This window comes from Melanostigma gelatinosum (assembly GCF_949748355.1).
Source record: "Melanostigma gelatinosum genome assembly, chromosome: 8".
In the NCBI taxonomy this organism is placed as follows: domain Eukaryota; kingdom Metazoa; phylum Chordata; class Actinopteri; order Perciformes; family Zoarcidae; genus Melanostigma; species Melanostigma gelatinosum.
The window spans coordinates 24,860,983-24,879,705 of record NC_136641.1 but is presented as its reverse complement, the minus strand read 5'-3'; the positions used below and the strand labels follow the sequence as shown (position 1 = coordinate 24,879,705).

The following is an 18,723-nucleotide window of genomic DNA, read 5'->3' as shown; positions in this document are numbered from 1 at the left end:
AACGAACAGCTACTTAGCTAGCTATAAGCCAACGCTATTTAATGTTTGGTAGCTAAGCTAACATGAGCTAAGCTAACAGTAACATTAGCATCATTAACATTAGCAATTCCTCGGAATTTGGCATGGTGGCTCTGGAAGCGTGGTCAGATGCAACTAGTTAAGCAACTTAAGATCATATTGAATCTATTGGCTCCCACACATTTTGACATGAAGTACCGTAGTTTTGCTGCTGAGCTTTATTGTTACAGTTTGGTGAATCTTTCACCTACAAAACCGGTTTATGTGGGTTTACCTTTCACTTGTCTGTGTGCAGAACACTGCTTGCTCTTTCAGAACCTTTAATCCTCTATAGGATATTTAGTTCCCAGAAGTAAAATAACAAGATACAGTTTGTAAAGATTATAGATTTACTGAGAATAAAGCCGACGGTTGCACAGTTTGATTATTGACTGGAAATTTGTCAATGATTTGCAGCATTAGATCATAAACCTGTACTTGATCACTAGCTTGCTCAGCCAACCATGGTTGAGGTCTCTCTCTGGAATATGTCCACAGATAAAGGATGTTTATTTTACTATATTTATAGGATCTTACATTTTTACTCTGTGAGTCCTTGGCCTTTGCTGTGTCCAACAATTGATTATCTAGTTAAACGTATTGTTAGCATGTTGCTGCCAACTGTAGAAGCAGCTTCTTAAGCTTCTTTAGTGTCACTGATGTCCATACTACTCCGTGTTGTTAATGTGGGTTGTTAATGTGGACATCAAATGTCCCGTCAGCTGTAGTTTAGACTTCAGCAGCTAGCTGTCCGACGGTCTCTTAACGCTGACTGGTTTGCACTTTTATGAGTTGGGTGCAGCTTTTCTGTTATTATATGTACTGATCCCGAAAAGCAATTAACACGAGAGCTGTTCATACTTGCCCCGTTGAGCCTGTGGTTTTTGTCTTTACAAGTATGACGCCATTCATAAAATGGAATCATACAGCCGTTGAATAAACTCAGGTTAGGCAACACCAGTGAATCTGTTTCTCTCGAAAGTCAGCATGCTTGTGTATGATGAAAATAACTAAGTTCAAATGTACTCTGAACCATGCCACCCTCTACACCAGCATGTCTGTGTGTGGACTTCATGCATAATTCAAGGGGTTTAGGAAGTTATGAAAAGCTTTTGACGAGAGGGGGAAACATTTATTTGCATACATGTAGAAAGCCTTTTCAGTGTCGGCCACTGCTGTTCTTTCATTGTCTTGATTTCACCTCAGCCTCTCAAACATTTCAAAGCAGTCCGATACAATGCAGATTAGCTGAACGCCACACACAGTTTGTCGCAGCACAGTTTTGCCCCCCCCCCCCCTCAGGATGATGTGCAGCTCTCAAGCTAAAGGCTAATAATTCATGCATTTAAAAGGCCTGCAGGGCAGAGTAAGAGGAGGTGGATGCAGCACATGTAGGACGCACGCCATCACGCTGGCCGCCCTTGCTCTGTGTCCTGTAGGTTTCTTACATCAGTACCAACTGGTCAGAGAGCAGCCCTGGCTCCCTGAACAAAACCTCTCTGTGTTTGTGTCACTGGCTGTGCAGCTGCAGCTTCCGACATGCCCCACTCGGATGCATGACCTAGTGTGGAGGGGCTGGAAGACTTCAGCCACAACACAAAGGGGGGCAGGGGGCTCGTGTTTTTGATGACATTTCTCTGATTTACCTCTTCTGAAGCTTTTATAACCACACTTTTAAGTATTTGTTCACTTATTTCAACCATTTCTTTGTCTTCACTGGCTTCAGTCTAACAATAGCAGGGAGGTCTGGTACACGGCGTCTGGCATCCCCTCGGTGTGTCCCCCCTTCCAGCCTCCCAGCTTGGACTGGTCCATTTCGCATCTGAGAAAAATCTGACAGTTGGAGGAGAGTTATTCATGCCAGAGATTGCTTTAGCCTCAGCACACAACGAGTACAGAAGCTCCTGGATCACCTCGAGGTAATATTTCCTGATGAGTTTTATTCTTGACCTTTTTTTTATTTTCTGTGATTTAAGACCTCAAAGGAACATTTCTCAGCACTTATGCAGCTTGCAGAAGTACTTGATATGACTAACCCTTAACCAAAACAACAGCAGCAATAGCTTTAATGATTTAGTTAGGATATTTATTCAAAATGTATTCTAGTTATCAACATTAGCTCTTGATTTAGTCTATGTGTTTGTTGCCATGAGATATATATATATATATCTCTATATATCTCTATATATCTCTATATATATATATATCTATATATATATATAGATATATATATATATATATCTATATATATATATATCTATCTATATATATATATATATATATATATATATATATATATATATATATATCTCTATCTATATATATATCTCTATCTATATAGATATGTGTGTGTGTTTACTTTTTCTTTACAGATAAGCAAATGGATGAGAAAGAGCTGAGTGATCCCCTGAATAACGTACCGGTCATTAAAGGTAACCCAGCTGTGTTCCTTCCTGAATGACTCGGCTGTTCTCACCTGACACCGTGATCTTACTAACTGACGATGTGGGGCGAGAGGGAGAGAAAAGCATGAGTCACAGTTCAGTAGAGTGTCTGGTTGGCTGTAGAGCTCACGGTGATGTAGGTGGCCTTGTTTTCAGGGACTGATTTCTCAAGTGTCAACAGCTTATTAGAAGATGGATGGTAGCTGGTGTGTTAGCACCATGTAGGGTTACTTATCCAAAGCTATTGCAGTGCAGAGAACAGCAAAACCAACAGGGACCTTCATGAGAATAATGCGTGAGCATGTTGGTGAGCGAATTCATTTTGCATGACTGATGAATTTGTGACGCCACGCTGCATATAGGCAGCACAAAGCAAACAGTGTCCTCACGACAACAGCACCTCAGTCCTCAGAGACCGATCAGGACGTTTCTTTCTTTGGATCTCATACAGCACCGGTTCATAGCTGCAAACTAATATCCCCCCCTGGCCCTCTGCAGTTTTATAGAAACCCGCTGAACACTGTGGACTTTCAGTCCGGGCAGTTCCCTCCGATTCGGTTGTAAAGAACGCCGTCACATTCACTGGGAAGCAAACCGACATCGGCTCGAAAGATAGACCGTGATGGCTTTAGCCCTCAGCACCCGAGCTAAATAAAGACTTTCTCCTACATTTTTTCTTTCTGTCACTTGAGGCCGTGTGATGCTGACAACTAGTCAGAGAGGTATTTTTACACACAGGCTAATCCCATCATTACTCTGTGACACTAACGCATAATGACCATAATAACTGATGCTCCCAAAGATATCTGAAATGTCTCCAGACGTCGTTCACACAGAACCCCACTGACATGAAGCCCACTCGCATTCCCTCTTTCTCTCTCTCTGTCTCTCCCTCTCCCTCTCTCTCTCTCTCATACATATGCATGCATGAGGGAACACACGACCTCATGCACACACGCTGGACAGAGCGCCGCCCCCGCCCATCCTTTGTCTGGCACACAGCAGCGTGGTCATGTGTCTGAGTCAGAGGGTGCCACCAGCCTCCAGCAGCCGCTTCGTACCCCCTCTCTCATTTCTAGGGACATTTATCAACACGCGTGCCTTAACAGACACAATGAAATCACTTTTCATTTACAGCGTTTCACTGATGATGTGTCCATTTATGGCGCACACGCTTGACCCGTCCCGACTCCTGTTTTTTTTCCGCCTTGTGCCAACTTGCTGGGCCTGAGATGAGGTCATCTCTTTTCCGAGCCGTGGCAGATTAGGGGATCAAGATATTCAGTGGGAATTTGCAAAGCCCGAGTATTTGTGGAGCCTGTTTCCACCTCTGGGAAACAACACAGCCCCTTGACAACGTTGGCCTTTGTGTAGTGTTTACAGTATCTCACTGTTAACCAAGCCGTGGAGACGTGCCAGAGACTTGTTTGTTGCCGGGTTGATGGACAATTTAGGATGAAAGCTTGGATGAAAATATATATGTTTTTAAATTGCAGATAATGTAGTTGTCTATTTCTGGGTTAGCAATTAGTTTATGTAATAGTCCCATTTTAATATCTTGGGAAATCATCTAGTATGTCAGCCCTGGTTAAATATTTGGGACTGAGGCAGAATTAATGTGGTGGAACTTTTGAGTTATCCGTCTATTTTTATCGTTGTGAATCGCCGTCATTGCTTCCTGATGTGTCATCGTGGTTTAAACTTCCTAATGTGTCTGTATGCACTGCAGGAAGACACACATCTCTACTCTTACAGCTAGAAGAACATCTAATCTGGATAATACATGTTTTATTCTGTATTTCATTGTCAGATGACTTGACCAGGTCCAACATGGGGTCTTTCAGTGACTCAGAGAAAATGACCCAGCGCTTGAATGATGACCTGCGAGAATCCCAGGAGCTGGCTAACACTGAGAAGCACAAATGCATGGAGCTACAGGGTAAACACAACAATACTCTTTGATGTTAGATACCATTTACTTCACTTTGTACTGTGCACACAGACAACGACAAATACAGGAAATAATTGCATTCATCTTTTGCAGGTATCCTGCAGGACGAGAGAAATGAAAACAAGCAACAAGCTGATGGGTCTGCAAAACAGATAAAACATCTTCAAGGTACATGGTTGTTTATATGTGGACTGGAACATTCTGTCTGTCCTTCTGAAAAAATGTCCGCTAATCTCAACCCCCTCCGTGGGCCGGACAGGCCAGCTGCGGCAGCTCCAAGAGGAGACGGGCGTTCTCAGGCAGCAGATGGACGTCTCCTCCGGTTCACGGGACGAGCTGCAGGGTGCACGCGACGAGGTGAAGGCGCTGAAACGCGCCCTGGAGGCGGCCGCCGCAGAGCGGGACCGCGATGCCGCCGCCGCCCAGGCCAACCTGGCAACCGCCTCGAAGGATCTGGACAAATGCCGTCAGGCCGCCAACAAGTACGAGCAGGAGATTGACAACCTACAGCGGGACCTCCAGCAGCAGAGCAAGCAGTGGCAGAAAACTGCAGAAATACAAGGTGCACATACATATATATTAGTGTCCTCGTGATTTTGAAATATGGCTCTTTTGTTGAGACTCAAATGTCCGTCCAAGCGACGAATTAAGAACAGAGCATCTGCTCCAAGAATGTTACATAAAAGCTCTTTTTATCTTCACAGCCGGCGAGCTGCAGTCCATGCAGGCCGAGTGTAACGGCCTCCAGAAGGAGTGCTCGGTCCTGCGATCCGAAAAGCAAGACGCCGCGAACAAGCTCCAGAAGGAGAGGAGCGGCCTTCAAAGTGAGTGCGCGTCGCTCAAGTCCGAGAGGGAGGAACTCCTCAAGGCCCACCAGAGAGACAAGGGCAGCCTGCAGAGCGAATGTGCGGCTCTGCGCTCCGAGAAAGAGGCAGCGCTGCAGAGGCAGCAGCAGCTGGACAAGGAGCTCGCCAGGTCAGTGTGCACCAAGAGCTCAGCTTCACCCCCTCACCTCCTCCGTGCTCCCTCTTGTCTCGTTTGCTTGATTCTGCTCCAACATGTTCTGCCACACACAGAATACCACACGCCCTTCTTCCCCTTACCTATTAAACTCCGCGTTGTCTTGTTTCCGGTAGCTCACGTGCCCAGAATGCGGAGCTGAGCGGCAGCCTCAAATCCCTGGAGCGGTCCCAGCAGGAGCTGGAGGAGAGGCTGGCGGCCCTGCAGCTCCAGCACCAGCAGGACAGCAGCAAGCTGCAAACCCAGCTGGAGGAAGCGGACAGCCACAGCAAGGCTCTGCAGAGAGAGGTACGTTCCCAAAAGAAGAAAAGACCGAGATTAAAGACCAGAACCACTCCTAGCCATGATCTCTGGAGCTAAGAATACTTCTACCCTCAAGTCTCTCCTTTTGAGAGCGGATACAAATCATATTTTAATGACACGCAGAGCAATAAAATGAAAACTCAAGGATCAAATATACATAACCAGTATGTTTTGATGAGATTGCTTCTCTCCATTAAGAGTTTGTCTCCTTTAGTTCCTTGTATAGGCCCCGTTTAGAACCAACCTTCTACTCTGACTCACTTGATAATTGCAGGCCCTGATCCTCAACCTGTCCGTCTGGGCCACTGGCTGCTCTTTAACTGCACATGTTGTGTCGTATGTTGCTTCAGTTATTTATTTGCCCGTATAAATAGTTTGGTTCAGTTTTATCAGTCAGCAGCTCTCTGATGTCATACAGGCCCTGAACACATCACAATCTGGGCTTTTCAATGATGGAGTTACTGAGCCGAGGACACAGAACTGCCTTAATGGCTTCCTCTAATAGAGCGCTGCGGGGAGGACGTGTATGTTTGTAGGCCAACCAGGAAGTTGGCGTCACTGGTTCCCTCGACAACAAAGCCAAGGTGATTTCTTTTTGTGGCAAACGCAAGTTTATGATACGGACTGATTTTTGAAGTGTGACTGCGTTGGCAGAAGTAAAAAGCTAACGTTAGGCTGTAAACGGACTAAACCACAGTCGCATGAGCGCGGGTAAACACACCGAGGCTGTGAAGGCGGACTAGTTGGTGTGATGACGTTTTGTGGTCTCATTCAGAGCAGCACCCTTTTTCCAGTGTCTTATTTTGCAGAACAAAATGTTCAAAGCTGGTGTGAACCACAGTCCTTATTTCAGGCATAAACCTGTTGACTTAGAGATTAACTCATTTCTGGGTTTCAGGACTCGTTCCTGCAGCACTCTCTGGCTCTTGGATAATAAATCTAACGACATGAAACTGTCTTGAGGTGGCTGTGAAGCTTCTCTGTTAAAACAAAAAGGATTGTGACATTTTAAAGTATCCTCCAGCCCCCAGGCTGCTCTGCTGCATGTTCCCAGTCAGGTTGAGCAGGCTGGATGGGACTGGGTTAGCGAGAGAGGAGGAGGGGCGCCGTTGAATAGCAGCAAGCGGAGACTAAATCATCGTCAACCGCAAGCCGTTCATCCGAATGAGGCATCGCTCCGTCAGCCACTGAATGAAACGTGGAACCTGTGGAACCTGAGTGCTCTCGCGGTTCTCTTTGATTGTCTGTAAAAGCCTCTGTTAGAGGACAGAAGCATGAGAGAAACCGTCACCGATGCTCGACAACCTTTGACCCAGACATGCAGCCTTCTGATGTATCTATTTAGTTTACTTTGTCTGTGTTGTTTTCATCTGTGGTGCACTTTGATCTGCATGATTGCGTGTGTTTGTTTGTGTGTGTGCGTGCGTTTGTTTGTTTGTTTGTTTGTTCGTATGTGTGTGTTCAAGGATCATTTAAAGTCATTATGTAACACAGGGATGCACGAACGTCGTAGCCCATTTGTGACACAACAAATGCGTGACGAACAAAACAGAAGCAGTAGTACATTCCTGTGGAGATTTTCTATTTATTTGCATCATCAGGAATGTAAACAGCATCAACGGAAACCTCTCTGGGCAGATAATGTGGTCGACAGCTTCACATTAAAAAGTCAACATGAGGAAAAACTTTGTCCATCGACTTTGACTGTGTATGAATATGGTGTTTGATTTACTGTGACCTCACTTTGTCGCATATATTTATTGTTTTAAATGCAACGCACATCGAGTTTCTCTGTAATGAAATGTGCTTTTATAAATAAAGTTGCCTCACCTTGAAAAGGTGCTTTCTATAATACAGCTGAGTGAATGAATTTGCCTTGCGATGAAGTTGAAAATAACAGTTTGCTTCACGCAGTACGAGGAGGTGAAGACGGAGCTGTCGGACCTGAAGGAGAAATATGAGAAGACTGAGCAGGAGAAGCAGTTGCTCGCTGACCAGTTTGAGGAGTGCAAAGCCAACATGGAGGAACTAAAGGAGAAAGGGACAAAGGTGAGTGCTGGTCCATCGCACACGAACAAAGACATATATATATATATATATATATATATATATATATATATATATATATATATATATGACAAATCATTTAGAATAATCTGCAATTCTGTTTTAATAAGGAAAACAGCACCATAGCTTTGCATAACAGACAAATTTGGTTTTTAGGAGCATGAGCTTTGCATCAGATTTGTTTTATCTTGTTAAAAAGTCTCCGGGCATAAAAACCAAATCTTTTTTTGTAAGATTCACAATATATATTCTTTACTCACAGCAGCACACCTGCTCCCCTCTACTCATCCACTGTCTGCTGCTGTTGGCAGCCGTGTGTCACTTTGAGATTTGTGTAAACACCAATTACAGACTCCTGACTGAGGGGTTTATGAATAAAGCTCCGCCCAGCTAGAAGTGTGTCCTGCTGCAGTTGATCACTGTAATGTCCCTTCCCTTCTGTAGACGTCCCCATTGCTGCCTGTTCAAGCCATAGTCATGGGCCTTATCCTGGCTGTGCTGTATTGGTGCTACGGTGCATTGTGGTAGTAAGGTACACGATACTCCTGTCAAATCGGCCGACATCTTTCATTCTCATTCGTCTGTTTTGGACCGATTGCATGACTAATTCCCCGGAATGCCTTCCTCGTGGGGGGGGGGGGGGGGGGCCCAAACGTCTCAGAGACTCTAACCTCTCTAATCATACAGTTCCAACATCCAACATCTGCTTGTCTTGTCTGGATGGCTAATGCTTAACAACTCTCCCCACAACTCTCCCCGTTGGCTTGGATGAGCTTCTCTTTATCTCAAAGAGCTGTTTTATTTTTTTACTTTTTAAACTCTCCTCTCTCTCTCTCGCTCTCTGTCTCTCTCTCTCTCTCTGCACTGCATTGGTTTCAAATGGCAAGCTCCCTCTGTCAAAGCTTTTGCGATGATGTAATGATGACGTAACGGTGGTTGGTGGTCGGCTTCATGTGGTGTTGCTCATGTTTCCGTTTCTGTGTCGCCGCTTGTTTCAGAAGCCGTGGTTGATCTGGGGGCCCGTTGTTGCTGTGGCTCTAACAGCTGTGACTGCTGCTGTGCTCTTCAGGACCTGAGGGCAACGTACACACACACACACACGCGCGTTTATCATCCGATTTCTCCGCACTGAAAAACTTGCCCCCTTATCATATCTGCACTTTTAAGTAGGAGGGCTCATACTAAACACTGTTTTATTTCTAAGAGGCTCTATTTTAGATGAGAGAGGTTAATAAAAAGAATGCCACTTTTGTGTGCAAAAATGAAGAAGTTTGTTTGTATCCCTGTTATTATTATTCTTGAAGGATCGTGTGTTTTTGTTTCCCACCATGACTTCTAGGATCATCCGTTAACGAATGAAAAGAACCGCTACACGCTTCATTAGCTCTAGATATATCACCTGCAGTTTGAACCTCCCTCAACGTGACACATCTCTGTAACTGTCGGAATAATAAATATTCTCACAATAATGCAGCCCCGGATTGAGTGCATGATGACTGCCTTAACATCAGTTTATGGAGGAGGTGGGCACTGCTAAGATAATAGCTGTTATCGCTAATATAAGAGGGGATTTTCAGAGTGTTTTGGACATTTTGGGGGGTTTTTGTTCAGCGTTAGTTCTGAAAACAGTTTTTCTTTTATGACGATTAAAGTGAAACAGCCCCAATAGATGTATGTAAACTCTGGTTTTCCTTCATCAACATTCACCAACAGTTGCTTCCATAGACGGTAACGTTTCTGCACCAGCTGTTCATCATATTCCTCTTTCTTGTGCCAATTAATACACATGCAAGGTTTGAATTCAGTGCAACCGACATTTCATTGATAACTGCGATCACCCGGGGACTGCACACCACTGGGAAGTTGGTATTACAGAACAGTATCATTTAAATGTTTTCCATCTACCAACAAGAAACTGGTGTAACACTCGAAATGTCATGTTTTTGAAACTGAACACTAAACCTGTTCAGTAGTGTTTTTCATGGTTATACATTTGCATGCAATATATGTGATTTTGTGTCAAATCTCAATCTATTCATTTGCTTTATTTGTGATATGTTGTTTGTGAAGAGATGGAGCGATATATAGTTTCTTGGGTTCAGAGTTTATGAATAACTGCTCTAAAATGTACGAGTGACCTCAATTAAAGATCTTAACCTCATCGTTCACACCTTTTTATAGTCATTGCATAAGCAGGCAGTCGCTGAACAGCTTCACGGAGATGAGGTCAGACCTTTTGTTTATTTTGATGCCCTCATTGTAGAGGAGCACCAGATATGAGGTAAGCTGTTGTGTGTGTACTGTCTGCTCAGGTTAAGGGACGGGAACCGTATTTACATTCATACTTTTGCTTCCACCCTCCAGCTAAATAATTCACGAGGTTAGATCTTATGTCGTGCTTGCTGTTCTGCACCGTGCAGCAGCATAGACTGTGGTGCGGTGAACACGTGCAGTGTGTGGACGGACTTGTTGGTGACCTGCAGGACAAAGAGACACTCGATGCCCCTCTGCAGGAGCTGAACCACAGTAACATGACCGGGCGATAATACAGACGGGAACTTAATGGAGCAACATGTGAGTCAAAGAAACCATGTAGAAACACCCACCTGCTCCAGAGAATACCTTCAAATCTACACACACACACACACACACACCTTGTAGTGATCATATCATCAAATCACACCTGTTTCTTGAAGACTTTTAGAGGATGAATACAATTTCGGTTTTTCTTTACATCAAGTATCTACACAAATATCCAGTATGTATCATCAGGGTGATGTGGCTTTGGGCCTTAAAGCTGCAGTGTGTAGGATATAGCGCCATCTGGTGGTTGAGGGTTCAGATTGAAGCCAATTGAACCGTCTCCTGTGTGCCACACATGTAGGAGAACTACAGTTATATTCCACTTCCACCAGTAGATCCCATAAATGCTGCACGCTGTCATTTTAAGGCCTCGTTCAGACCAACTAGAGCCGTGTGACAAAATAGTTACTGCACTAACAACTCTACAGAGTTGTAGAGCCTTTAAAGGAACAATGTGTATGATTTAGGGGGAGATTATTAGAAAAGGAATATAATATTCATGACTATGTCTTCATTAGTGTATAATCAGCTTAGGATGAGCTGTTTGTGTCTACAGCAGGGTCCTCTTCACAGGGTCTGTTTCCACAGAACCTCACCACTGGATGCTACTAAATCCTTCACACAGCTCCTGGAAACACATTCATCTTTTACTCCAACCGGACTTCCTGGATCACATTTCAGTGTCTCACCAACGTGGTGACACAGTGAGACGACAGCTTTAGACTATAAGTGCACAGACTGCATTACAAACTGGAGGTGTTTGGCAGGAAGTGGGCATTTAGCGTTACATTGTGGGAAATGTAGGATGCAAGTATTGAGGAGCGTGACCCATGCAGGAACGTGCACTGAAAATCTGCTTTTTGTCTGTTTTTGACCGTTCTTTCTCAAAGCCTGCCTCGAGTGAGACCTCATCTTTATGGGTTTGTAACATCAGAATTAAATGTGACGTCTCACTGTGGTGGCCTCCACTTCTGCAGGAAGATGACAGGGTGAAGCTCTCAGTGCAGTTACGCCCTTTGAGCCGGCAGACCACACTGACAGATATCAGACAAAATGCAGTATATTTCTCAACAGGGCGAGAGGCTTGTTGAGAAATCTCAAATTTCGCAACGTCCATGGAAGCATCTGACATCGGGTGATGTGGAAGCATCTGACCCTCCTTTCGGTCCTGCTGTGTAAAGGATCCCTCTGAGGATCCGACGTCACGTGACCGGGATGTTGACGTGATGATCAGACTCTGTGTGTGTGTGTGTGTGTGTGTAGACATGTGAGCAGACTGACGACAGCCTCTTCTCTCCGTCCTTTACAAACCCAAACATGAGAAGCATTCCCATGCAACGCGAGCCTCCTCTGCAGAGTGGCCGGGTCCATTTAGTTCTGCTCCAGTTTGTATGTGGGTCATCTGTAGTGGACCAGAGATGCATCAGAATGGCAGCTGCACATTGCAGTAGATGGGTTTTTGTTTTTGTTTTTTACAGTGTGATCTTGGACTTAATAAAGCTTTAATTTACATTCATTCTATTTAAATTTTCCTTCACAATTCTAAAAATCCTTCCATTCCTTCCATACAAACAACCTGTTAATAGTTGTGACTTCTACGACTTTTATGTTTCTGGATGTTTCAAATAAATAGGCCAGCACATGCAGAAACATTGGTGGACCTTTCAATTAATTATTAAGTCTTTCATTGAAGGGAGGCGCTACATTTAACTAGTAGATATCACCAGGAAACTTCACCAGTTGAGTACTTACATCTCTCTTTAACCTACAGAACATCCTAAGATCGTTCACCTCTTGTGGGCAGTTTGTTTGATGTTGATCAGTTCTGTTTCTTCCCTACAGTGAAACCTCCTCATGAAGAAGAAGAAGAAGAAAGACAGAAATCATCAGAATTGCAAGTTTTCTGAAAATGTATGTTTTAATGTGCAAATGAGGCATTGTCTGATTAAATGTGCTCATTTGCATAAATTCCCAGAACAGAAATCCGAACATTGGATTAAGACGGATCCAAAAGTCATGTTTCATTTTGTTGACAGATCAAAGTCAGAGGGAATTAAGGATATCTCTTTGTATCACTCCATAAATCAGAACATGCTGTGTGCAGCCATAAAAAAATACATATTTGATGTAACTTTTGGTGAATTTAGGAGAAAATCTACAGACGCAAATGAAAGAAGACATTTCATGGAAGCAAAATAGCCCAAAATCTAAAAAATGACCAGTTCTGTTGTTTCTGAAACTGGGACTTTTTATAAAGCAAACTTATGTTATTCATAAAATAGCTTCGTAAGAGTTTTGAGGACAACACATAGAAGTACAGTCCATGAGAATTTAAATATTTTAACACTTACTCGTGATGTTAATGTGAAATTTAAACCTGAAGAGTCTTTATATGGCTTGAATTCCCCTTTTGACATTTCCAGGTAATTTCGAGGCTGGTTTTTACATTTTTCTAAAGTTCACAAATTCAGAATTGACAAAATTTGCTCTTATTCCATGGTCCAGTGGTCCTGACATGTGGATGTCATGCAAAGGATGAGCTGTCAATCAGACCTCTGTCCAATCAGGTTACAGTCACTGTCAGTCACATGATCCGAGAAAACAAAGCTTAAACTGAACTTAAGTTCAGACGCTATGAATTCAGTTGCTTCTCAGATTCCAGTTATTACAGCGTTTCTTGGCTTCCATACCTTCGTGGTTTTCAGCTGAGAGAGAGAGAGAGAGAGAGAGACGTGATCTACAAGGGTTAAAAGGGCATTTTTAATTTAATCTCGATTTAAACTCCTCCACGCTCAGGATTAAAAAAAAGGTACAGTAGCTTCATTGACCGACATAAAATCAGCTCATAAAACAAGCTAATCTTTTCTATTTGTTTTCACACCTTGCGTTAAAATGTTGGTTCCAAACTTTGCTGATAAAAACTCTTTTCTTGGGTCTTTTCTTTGACTCATTGCAAAGTTTTACACCGAAGATACTTTTACCTTCTCAATCCGAGCAAAAAGGAGTTCAATTAACTGGGAAAGTAGAAGTATTTACAAAGCTTAGACTCTTCCCATTGGCTCGCAGACCTAATGGAAGAGGCTATTGAGTTGCATTATGGGAAATGTAGGAGCCAACATTTTTAGATGTTTTGCCCACATCTCTGGTTCTGTTGCTCTTTTTTTAAGTGTGTTTCTGGAGTCCCTTAATGGAAGTGCAACACTAAACAGCTTGAGTTCCCCTTTAAACTTTAAAAGCACATGAATTTCCTACTGAGTGTGGATTAATTGTACGCCTATTGTTTGATCACCAGTTTGTCTTTAAAGAATTACAAGACATGACCTGACATGATCATAATAACACACACACACGCACACGCTTAATTATTTCCTCCTTTTCTTTTTTTTCCCCCTCCTGCAGGTATAAGACATCCTTGTGAGACCAAATTCGACAATCACCTGCAGGACTTGGAGCACAGCAACTACACATTAAACATCCCGCTGATCCCCACCACGCCCCAGGAGATGGCGGACATGTTCAGACTCTGTTCTCATGTTCGATTTAAAATCCCTGAGCAGGTCAGGGCCTTCACCTCTTCTGAAAAATGAAATCCACTTTGTCATGTGCACTCACAGTGGATGATAATATCTCACCTCACTGCAGTAGTCACTGTCTGGGTTGCTGCTGTTTTACACATGTTGCTGTCATTGGTAGATTCTTCAAGGGCTGGTCGATGTTCGGCAGCCTCACAACACATTTTACGAAGAAGGTCAGTTACACACTTTTAAAGGATTTGCAGGATAGTTTAGACTAGTAAATGTGTTTCTTTGTTATTTATTTGTTAGTATTCATGGAGATTGTTGGTGAGACATCGAGATACGCCTTACAGGAGCACTTACATCTGATCGCGGCTCCTTTACAAGTGATATGGGGCAAAAAGGACCAGGTAATGATGATCCACTGATCCAGTGACTCAGCAAGGCCTATAATTAAATAAGTGGCAGCATTTGATTCTAAATTAATCCTAAAAATGCATGTGGCTGTGTCCAAAACTTGGTGGCTCAGGTTTTTGGTGCTCCAGGTCCACATGATAACTGTATGGGCCCCCGTTTTTGTCCAAGGTGGTGGACGTCTCTGGAGCCGCAGTCACTGCAGAGGTGTTGCCTGGATGCAGAGTGGACCTGCTGGAGAACTGTGGACACTCCGTGGTGATGGAGAGGCCCTGTCGGACAGCCAAACTCATCCTGGAGTTCATCATCTTGCAGCAAGGGGCCAGGGGGGGGGGGGGGGGCGCAAAGAAAGCCTCCTGAGCTAACTAAAGACTAATGAACATGACATGCACGTGTAAACAGACGTCTAAGCTGTGACATGTGACAGAAAGCAATATTATTATTTTTATAGTGCTTTGCATTTCTTAGCAAATGCATTGCATTGTATGGTAACCTGCATCATGACAATAAAAGCCCCATGCAGTTCATCTGTATCTGGATGTGTGTGAGTGTATTCAAGCAGAGGTGTCTGTGGTTGCAGCAGGACCGCCTCTCCCCTCCTTCATAAAAACCTCCTTGTGTGCGCAGTTTCGCTGCAGCCCGGAGTCGAGTAACGACGTCGAGTTACTGACGGTAACGTTAAATACCAAACCGCACATCGTTTGCACAACAACAACAACAAAAGAGTAACAGGCACAAAAACGCGCAGGTAAGGCTTTTATTTGAACGTCTCTGTTACTTCCAGCTGGGCTGATTAATCCTCGCGCGTGAGTAGTAACGCAGAACGGCTCGTGGACTGCTAACGTTAGCCGTGTGAGCTCGCTAGCAGGCAACTAGCTAGCCGGTGAGCTAACACGATAAACTCCATTTTCCCACTGTGGTACTCGCTTTTTATTCAACGCTACATATCTCAGTGCATCCTCACTGGACCCACAGCTCATTAGCAGCATATATATATTTTAAAAACATATTTAAAAATATATATTTTACTTCCTTGCGAAATCTGCTCGTTAGCCAGCTTCCTTCTTTTTATCAAAGCAGAAAGAGTGGACTGTATAACTGTTGGATAGCTACTTTAGTTTTTTCCCATCAACGTTAATCATCAAAAACGTTAGCTGGCTTCACTAGCATTCTCTAGTTAGCGTTAGATAGTTATTATTAAATAATTGAGTTACTGAGTGGGTTTATTGTGTCTTAAGTAACGTCAGATTTCAGTTTCAATTCAGTAGAAATATTATATATTCATTCCTGAGCACTTTTAGTTGATTATACTTGCATACATTTACTGAAAGAGGTTTTAGCTGATTATACTTGCATACTTTTACTTACATATACTTGCATACTTTTACTTAAAGATAGGTTTTAGTTGATTATACTTGCATACTTTTACTTACAGAGAGGTTTTAGCTTAGTTGATTATACTTGCGACCAAAATGATGATGAATATCATGTATTATGATCTCAAACGGCTACTAAATGGACCTTTAGTCAAATGCAGAATGTACACTGTACATGTATCCAGATGCAAATATCTTGCATACATTGTGCTCATTTAAACCACAAAGTAAGCACCTTCTTCTACAACAGACGGGTAGATCATTACTCATGTAATACAACACACACACACACAGGCACAGGGAGGCTCTACTGGTAAAAACACATGATTTGACTTTAAGTCTAAATGATTGTGTCGATCATATTCTGCATAACTGTGTTACAGCTCATGTTAATGTGACTGTTTTTTCACAGGTGAAATTGAGTTGAGCCAAAGCGTATCTGTTCCCTCTCTATTTTGGTTGTGACCAAGTGGGTATTGTTCTTCAAATGGATAATGGAGACTGGGGCCATAGGGTAAGAGATGGACAGCAGACAGACTAGAATAAGAGCAATTTATTTCTGACACTGTTGATGTGAAATTTACGTTGAACCAGTTTACGTTTAGCATCTAAAATGAATGCAGTCTAATAACTTCCCTACTTTCATGAAGGTTGTAATGTTTGGATTTGATCAAAACTGCTTTAGAGAGGTGTCTATTCAACCGTCTGATCGTTCTGGAGGCTGTAGTTTGCGGTGCCGTTGAATCGTATTGCGTTACACTGAAAGGTGTTTCTTTTCACTGTAATGTGATATTATTCAACACCACAAATTAGCTGATTTTTTGCAGAACTTTTGTATTAGACTCCATTGAGCTTAGCTAGGTTGACAGCTGAAATCCACACTATCCATGTTATTCACGGACAACTGCAGGATGCAAATGCTCATTTTAAACTTCACAGAAACATGTTTCTTATCATCTTCTCGTATCTTTTTTTGTGTGCCATAGATGGGTTCTCCTGTTACCTTGAACGTGGGAGGCCGCCTGTACACCACCAGTTTATCCACCCTGCAGCGCTATCCGGACTCCATGCTGGGCGCCATGTTCCGGGGAGATTTCCCCACAACTCGCGATTCCCAGGGGAATTATTTCATCGATCGCGACGGGACACTCTTCCGGTACATCTTGAACTTCCTGCGGACGTCCGAGCTCACCCTCCCCTTGGACTTCACAGAGACGGACCTCCTGAGGAAAGAGGCAGACTTCTACCAGATCGAACCTCTGATCCTGTGCCTCAACGACCCCAAGCCGCTGTACCCTCCCGACATCTTCGAGCAAGTCGTGGAGCTCTCCAGCACCCGGAAACTGTCTAAATATTCAAACCCGGTGGCTGTTATCATCACGCAGCTAACCATAACTACGAAGGTTCACGGCCTGCTGGAAGGTATTTCCAACAACTTCACCAAGTGGAGCAAACACATGATGGACACCAGAGACTGCCAGGTGTCGTTCACCTTCGGACCGTGTGACTATCACCAAGAGGTGGCCCTCAGGGTTCACCTCATGGACTACATCATGAAACAAGGCTTCACCATCCGCAACACGCGCGTGCACCACATGAGCGAGCGAGCGAACGAGAACACGGTGGAGCATCACTGGACTTTCTGCAGACCGGCTCACAAAGTCGAGGACTGAACCCCAGCGGAGGCGTTGCTCACAACTGTTGGATTTGTCTCCATGTTACACAAGTCACCATCACAAAAATAACTCATTTTGATCTCTGTTTGAGTAATGTGTCAATAATGTTTTTCTTTCTTGTGTGATAAATGTGGCACAAAGTCCAGACAGAAAGCATAAAAACAATGAAAATGTGAATTCTTGATTTGTTCACCTGTTGGAGTGCAAGAACACTTTATCTGTGCTCCCACTACTTATTTAACATTTCTAGAGAAATTAATTCTTTGGGTTTATGTCTACAAAACAAAGAACACAATTCTTATGAAGCAGAAAGACCCGATAATGATTCTATTACGATTGTATTTATTTCGGAACACTATTTTACCCAAACGATGCTAAAAATGTGAGTACATTGATTATTTTTATGAGTATTTTCCGATTTTATGTGGTTCCAATACCTGCATCTGTTTATTTCAATGATAAAGGGAATGTAAACAGGTAGCCGTGTTTCAGACTGCCTACACACAGTAGCAGATCTAAGTCTTAATTTGCATTAATGTGCAATTAGATCTCAATTTGAGGGGGAAAGAGAACAATTTGCTGTCCTGGTCGTGTTTTGGACGACAGACACCGAACAGAGAACTTACGGTATTTGGACCGTCAGTCGTGAAGGTTTTTCAACAACAATAATGTATGATGATCTTTTGCCCAATTTCCAGTAGATCTTAAATTTAGTCTCTTAGCTCTCTTCTCTCCTTGTACGGTACTATTCCTGAAGACCCTCGTCGTCGTCGTCGCATGTGTCTTGTGTATATATATATTTGTGCGCTCTGCAGTATTGCATCATGCTGTTACCGTTTAGAGCTCATCTCAACAGTGATGTGTTTGATCATTCCAGCCAAAATAAACCCATTTGTGCATTCGTCAGTCATTAGTTTTGTTTTATGGTTGAACTTTTTACATTATCTTGATATTTTGCACTGATATTGGCCTACTGTGTGTCAGCAAGTCAAACATCCAACCACTTTAAAAGCTCCTTGTAAGCATGTTCAAACAAGTTCGCTACAATTTGTGGAAACTTGGACTTCTTATGAAGTAGCCTGTGTGAGAAGTTATCAGTCATTTTGATCAGCATTCGAGCAATGTGGCATTCATTTAATAAAATATTTTTACAAAATGTTCCTGCCAAGTTACATTCATAATTGTGATACAAGTGGAGAGCTGTAGGCCAGTTGGCCCTCATGTTCACTATTTTTCTGCTGTAAAGCACAGATAAAGATGGCAGCTAATAATGTCCTCACTAACACTTTCATGTTAGAAAAGTTCATTTCTAAACTG

At 43.1% G+C, this 18,723-nt stretch overlaps 3 protein-coding genes across 5 annotated transcripts; all 3 read left to right on the top strand.

Annotated features, from left to right (window-relative positions):
- Positions 1-1,905: 1,905 nt before the first annotated feature.
- Positions 1,906-9,997, top strand: slmapb (sarcolemma associated protein b). 2 transcript variants are annotated; one of them, XM_079274365.1, is made up of 10 exons: positions 1,906-1,976; positions 2,430-2,489; positions 4,312-4,440; positions 4,546-4,620; positions 4,712-5,014; positions 5,157-5,427; positions 5,589-5,760; positions 7,690-7,824; positions 8,287-8,374; positions 8,841-9,997. In XM_079274365.1, exons 2-9 carry the CDS (start codon positions 2,438-2,440, stop codon positions 8,368-8,370), a joined length of 1,221 nt encoding a protein of 406 aa, XP_079130491.1. In that variant the 5' UTR covers positions 1,906-1,976; positions 2,430-2,437; the 3' UTR covers positions 8,371-8,374; positions 8,841-9,997. The 2 variants fall into 2 exon arrangements, with proteins under 2 accessions (XP_079130491.1, XP_079130492.1); XM_079274366.1 differs by lacking the exon at positions 8,287-8,374.
- A 3,811-nt stretch (positions 9,998-13,808) lies between these two features.
- Positions 13,809-14,714, top strand: LOC306781190 (monoacylglycerol lipase abhd6-A-like; the record flags this gene model as incomplete). Its single annotated transcript, XM_079273933.1, has 4 exons — positions 13,809-13,982; positions 14,119-14,173; positions 14,250-14,350; positions 14,526-14,714. Coding segments are annotated over 4 exons (519 nt in total), but the record flags the coding sequence as incomplete, so codon positions are not given.
- A 269-nt stretch (positions 14,715-14,983) lies between these two features.
- Positions 14,984-18,412, top strand: kctd6b (potassium channel tetramerization domain containing 6b). Of its 2 annotated transcripts, XM_079273043.1 has the most exons (3): positions 14,995-15,102; positions 16,143-16,244; positions 16,717-18,412. In XM_079273043.1, the coding sequence occupies exons 2-3, from the start codon at positions 16,218-16,220 to the stop codon at positions 17,401-17,403; spliced, it is 714 nt and encodes a 237-aa protein (XP_079129169.1). In that variant the 5' UTR covers positions 14,995-15,102; positions 16,143-16,217; the 3' UTR covers positions 17,404-18,412. The 2 variants fall into 2 exon arrangements, with proteins under 2 accessions (XP_079129170.1, XP_079129169.1); XM_079273044.1 differs by lacking the exon at positions 16,143-16,244 and having other exon boundaries at positions 14,984-15,102.
- Positions 18,413-18,723: the final 311 nt, after the last annotated feature.

Coding starts and splice junctions, on each gene's coding strand:
- slmapb (XM_079274365.1), top strand. CDS start 2,438: ATGGATGAGAAAGAGCTGAGTGATCCCCTGAATAACGTACCGGTCATT. Junction 2,490..4,311: donor TAACGTACCGGTCATTAAAG/GTAACCCAGCTG, acceptor TTTCATTGTCAG/ATGACTTGACCAGGTCCAAC. Junction 5,015..5,156: donor GAAAACTGCAGAAATACAAG/GTGCACATACAT, acceptor TTATCTTCACAG/CCGGCGAGCTGCAGTCCATG.
- kctd6b (XM_079273043.1), top strand. CDS start 16,218: ATGGATAATGGAGACTGGGGCCATAGG. Junction 16,245..16,716: donor ATGGAGACTGGGGCCATAGG/GTAAGAGATGGA, acceptor TGTGTGCCATAG/ATGGGTTCTCCTGTTACCTT.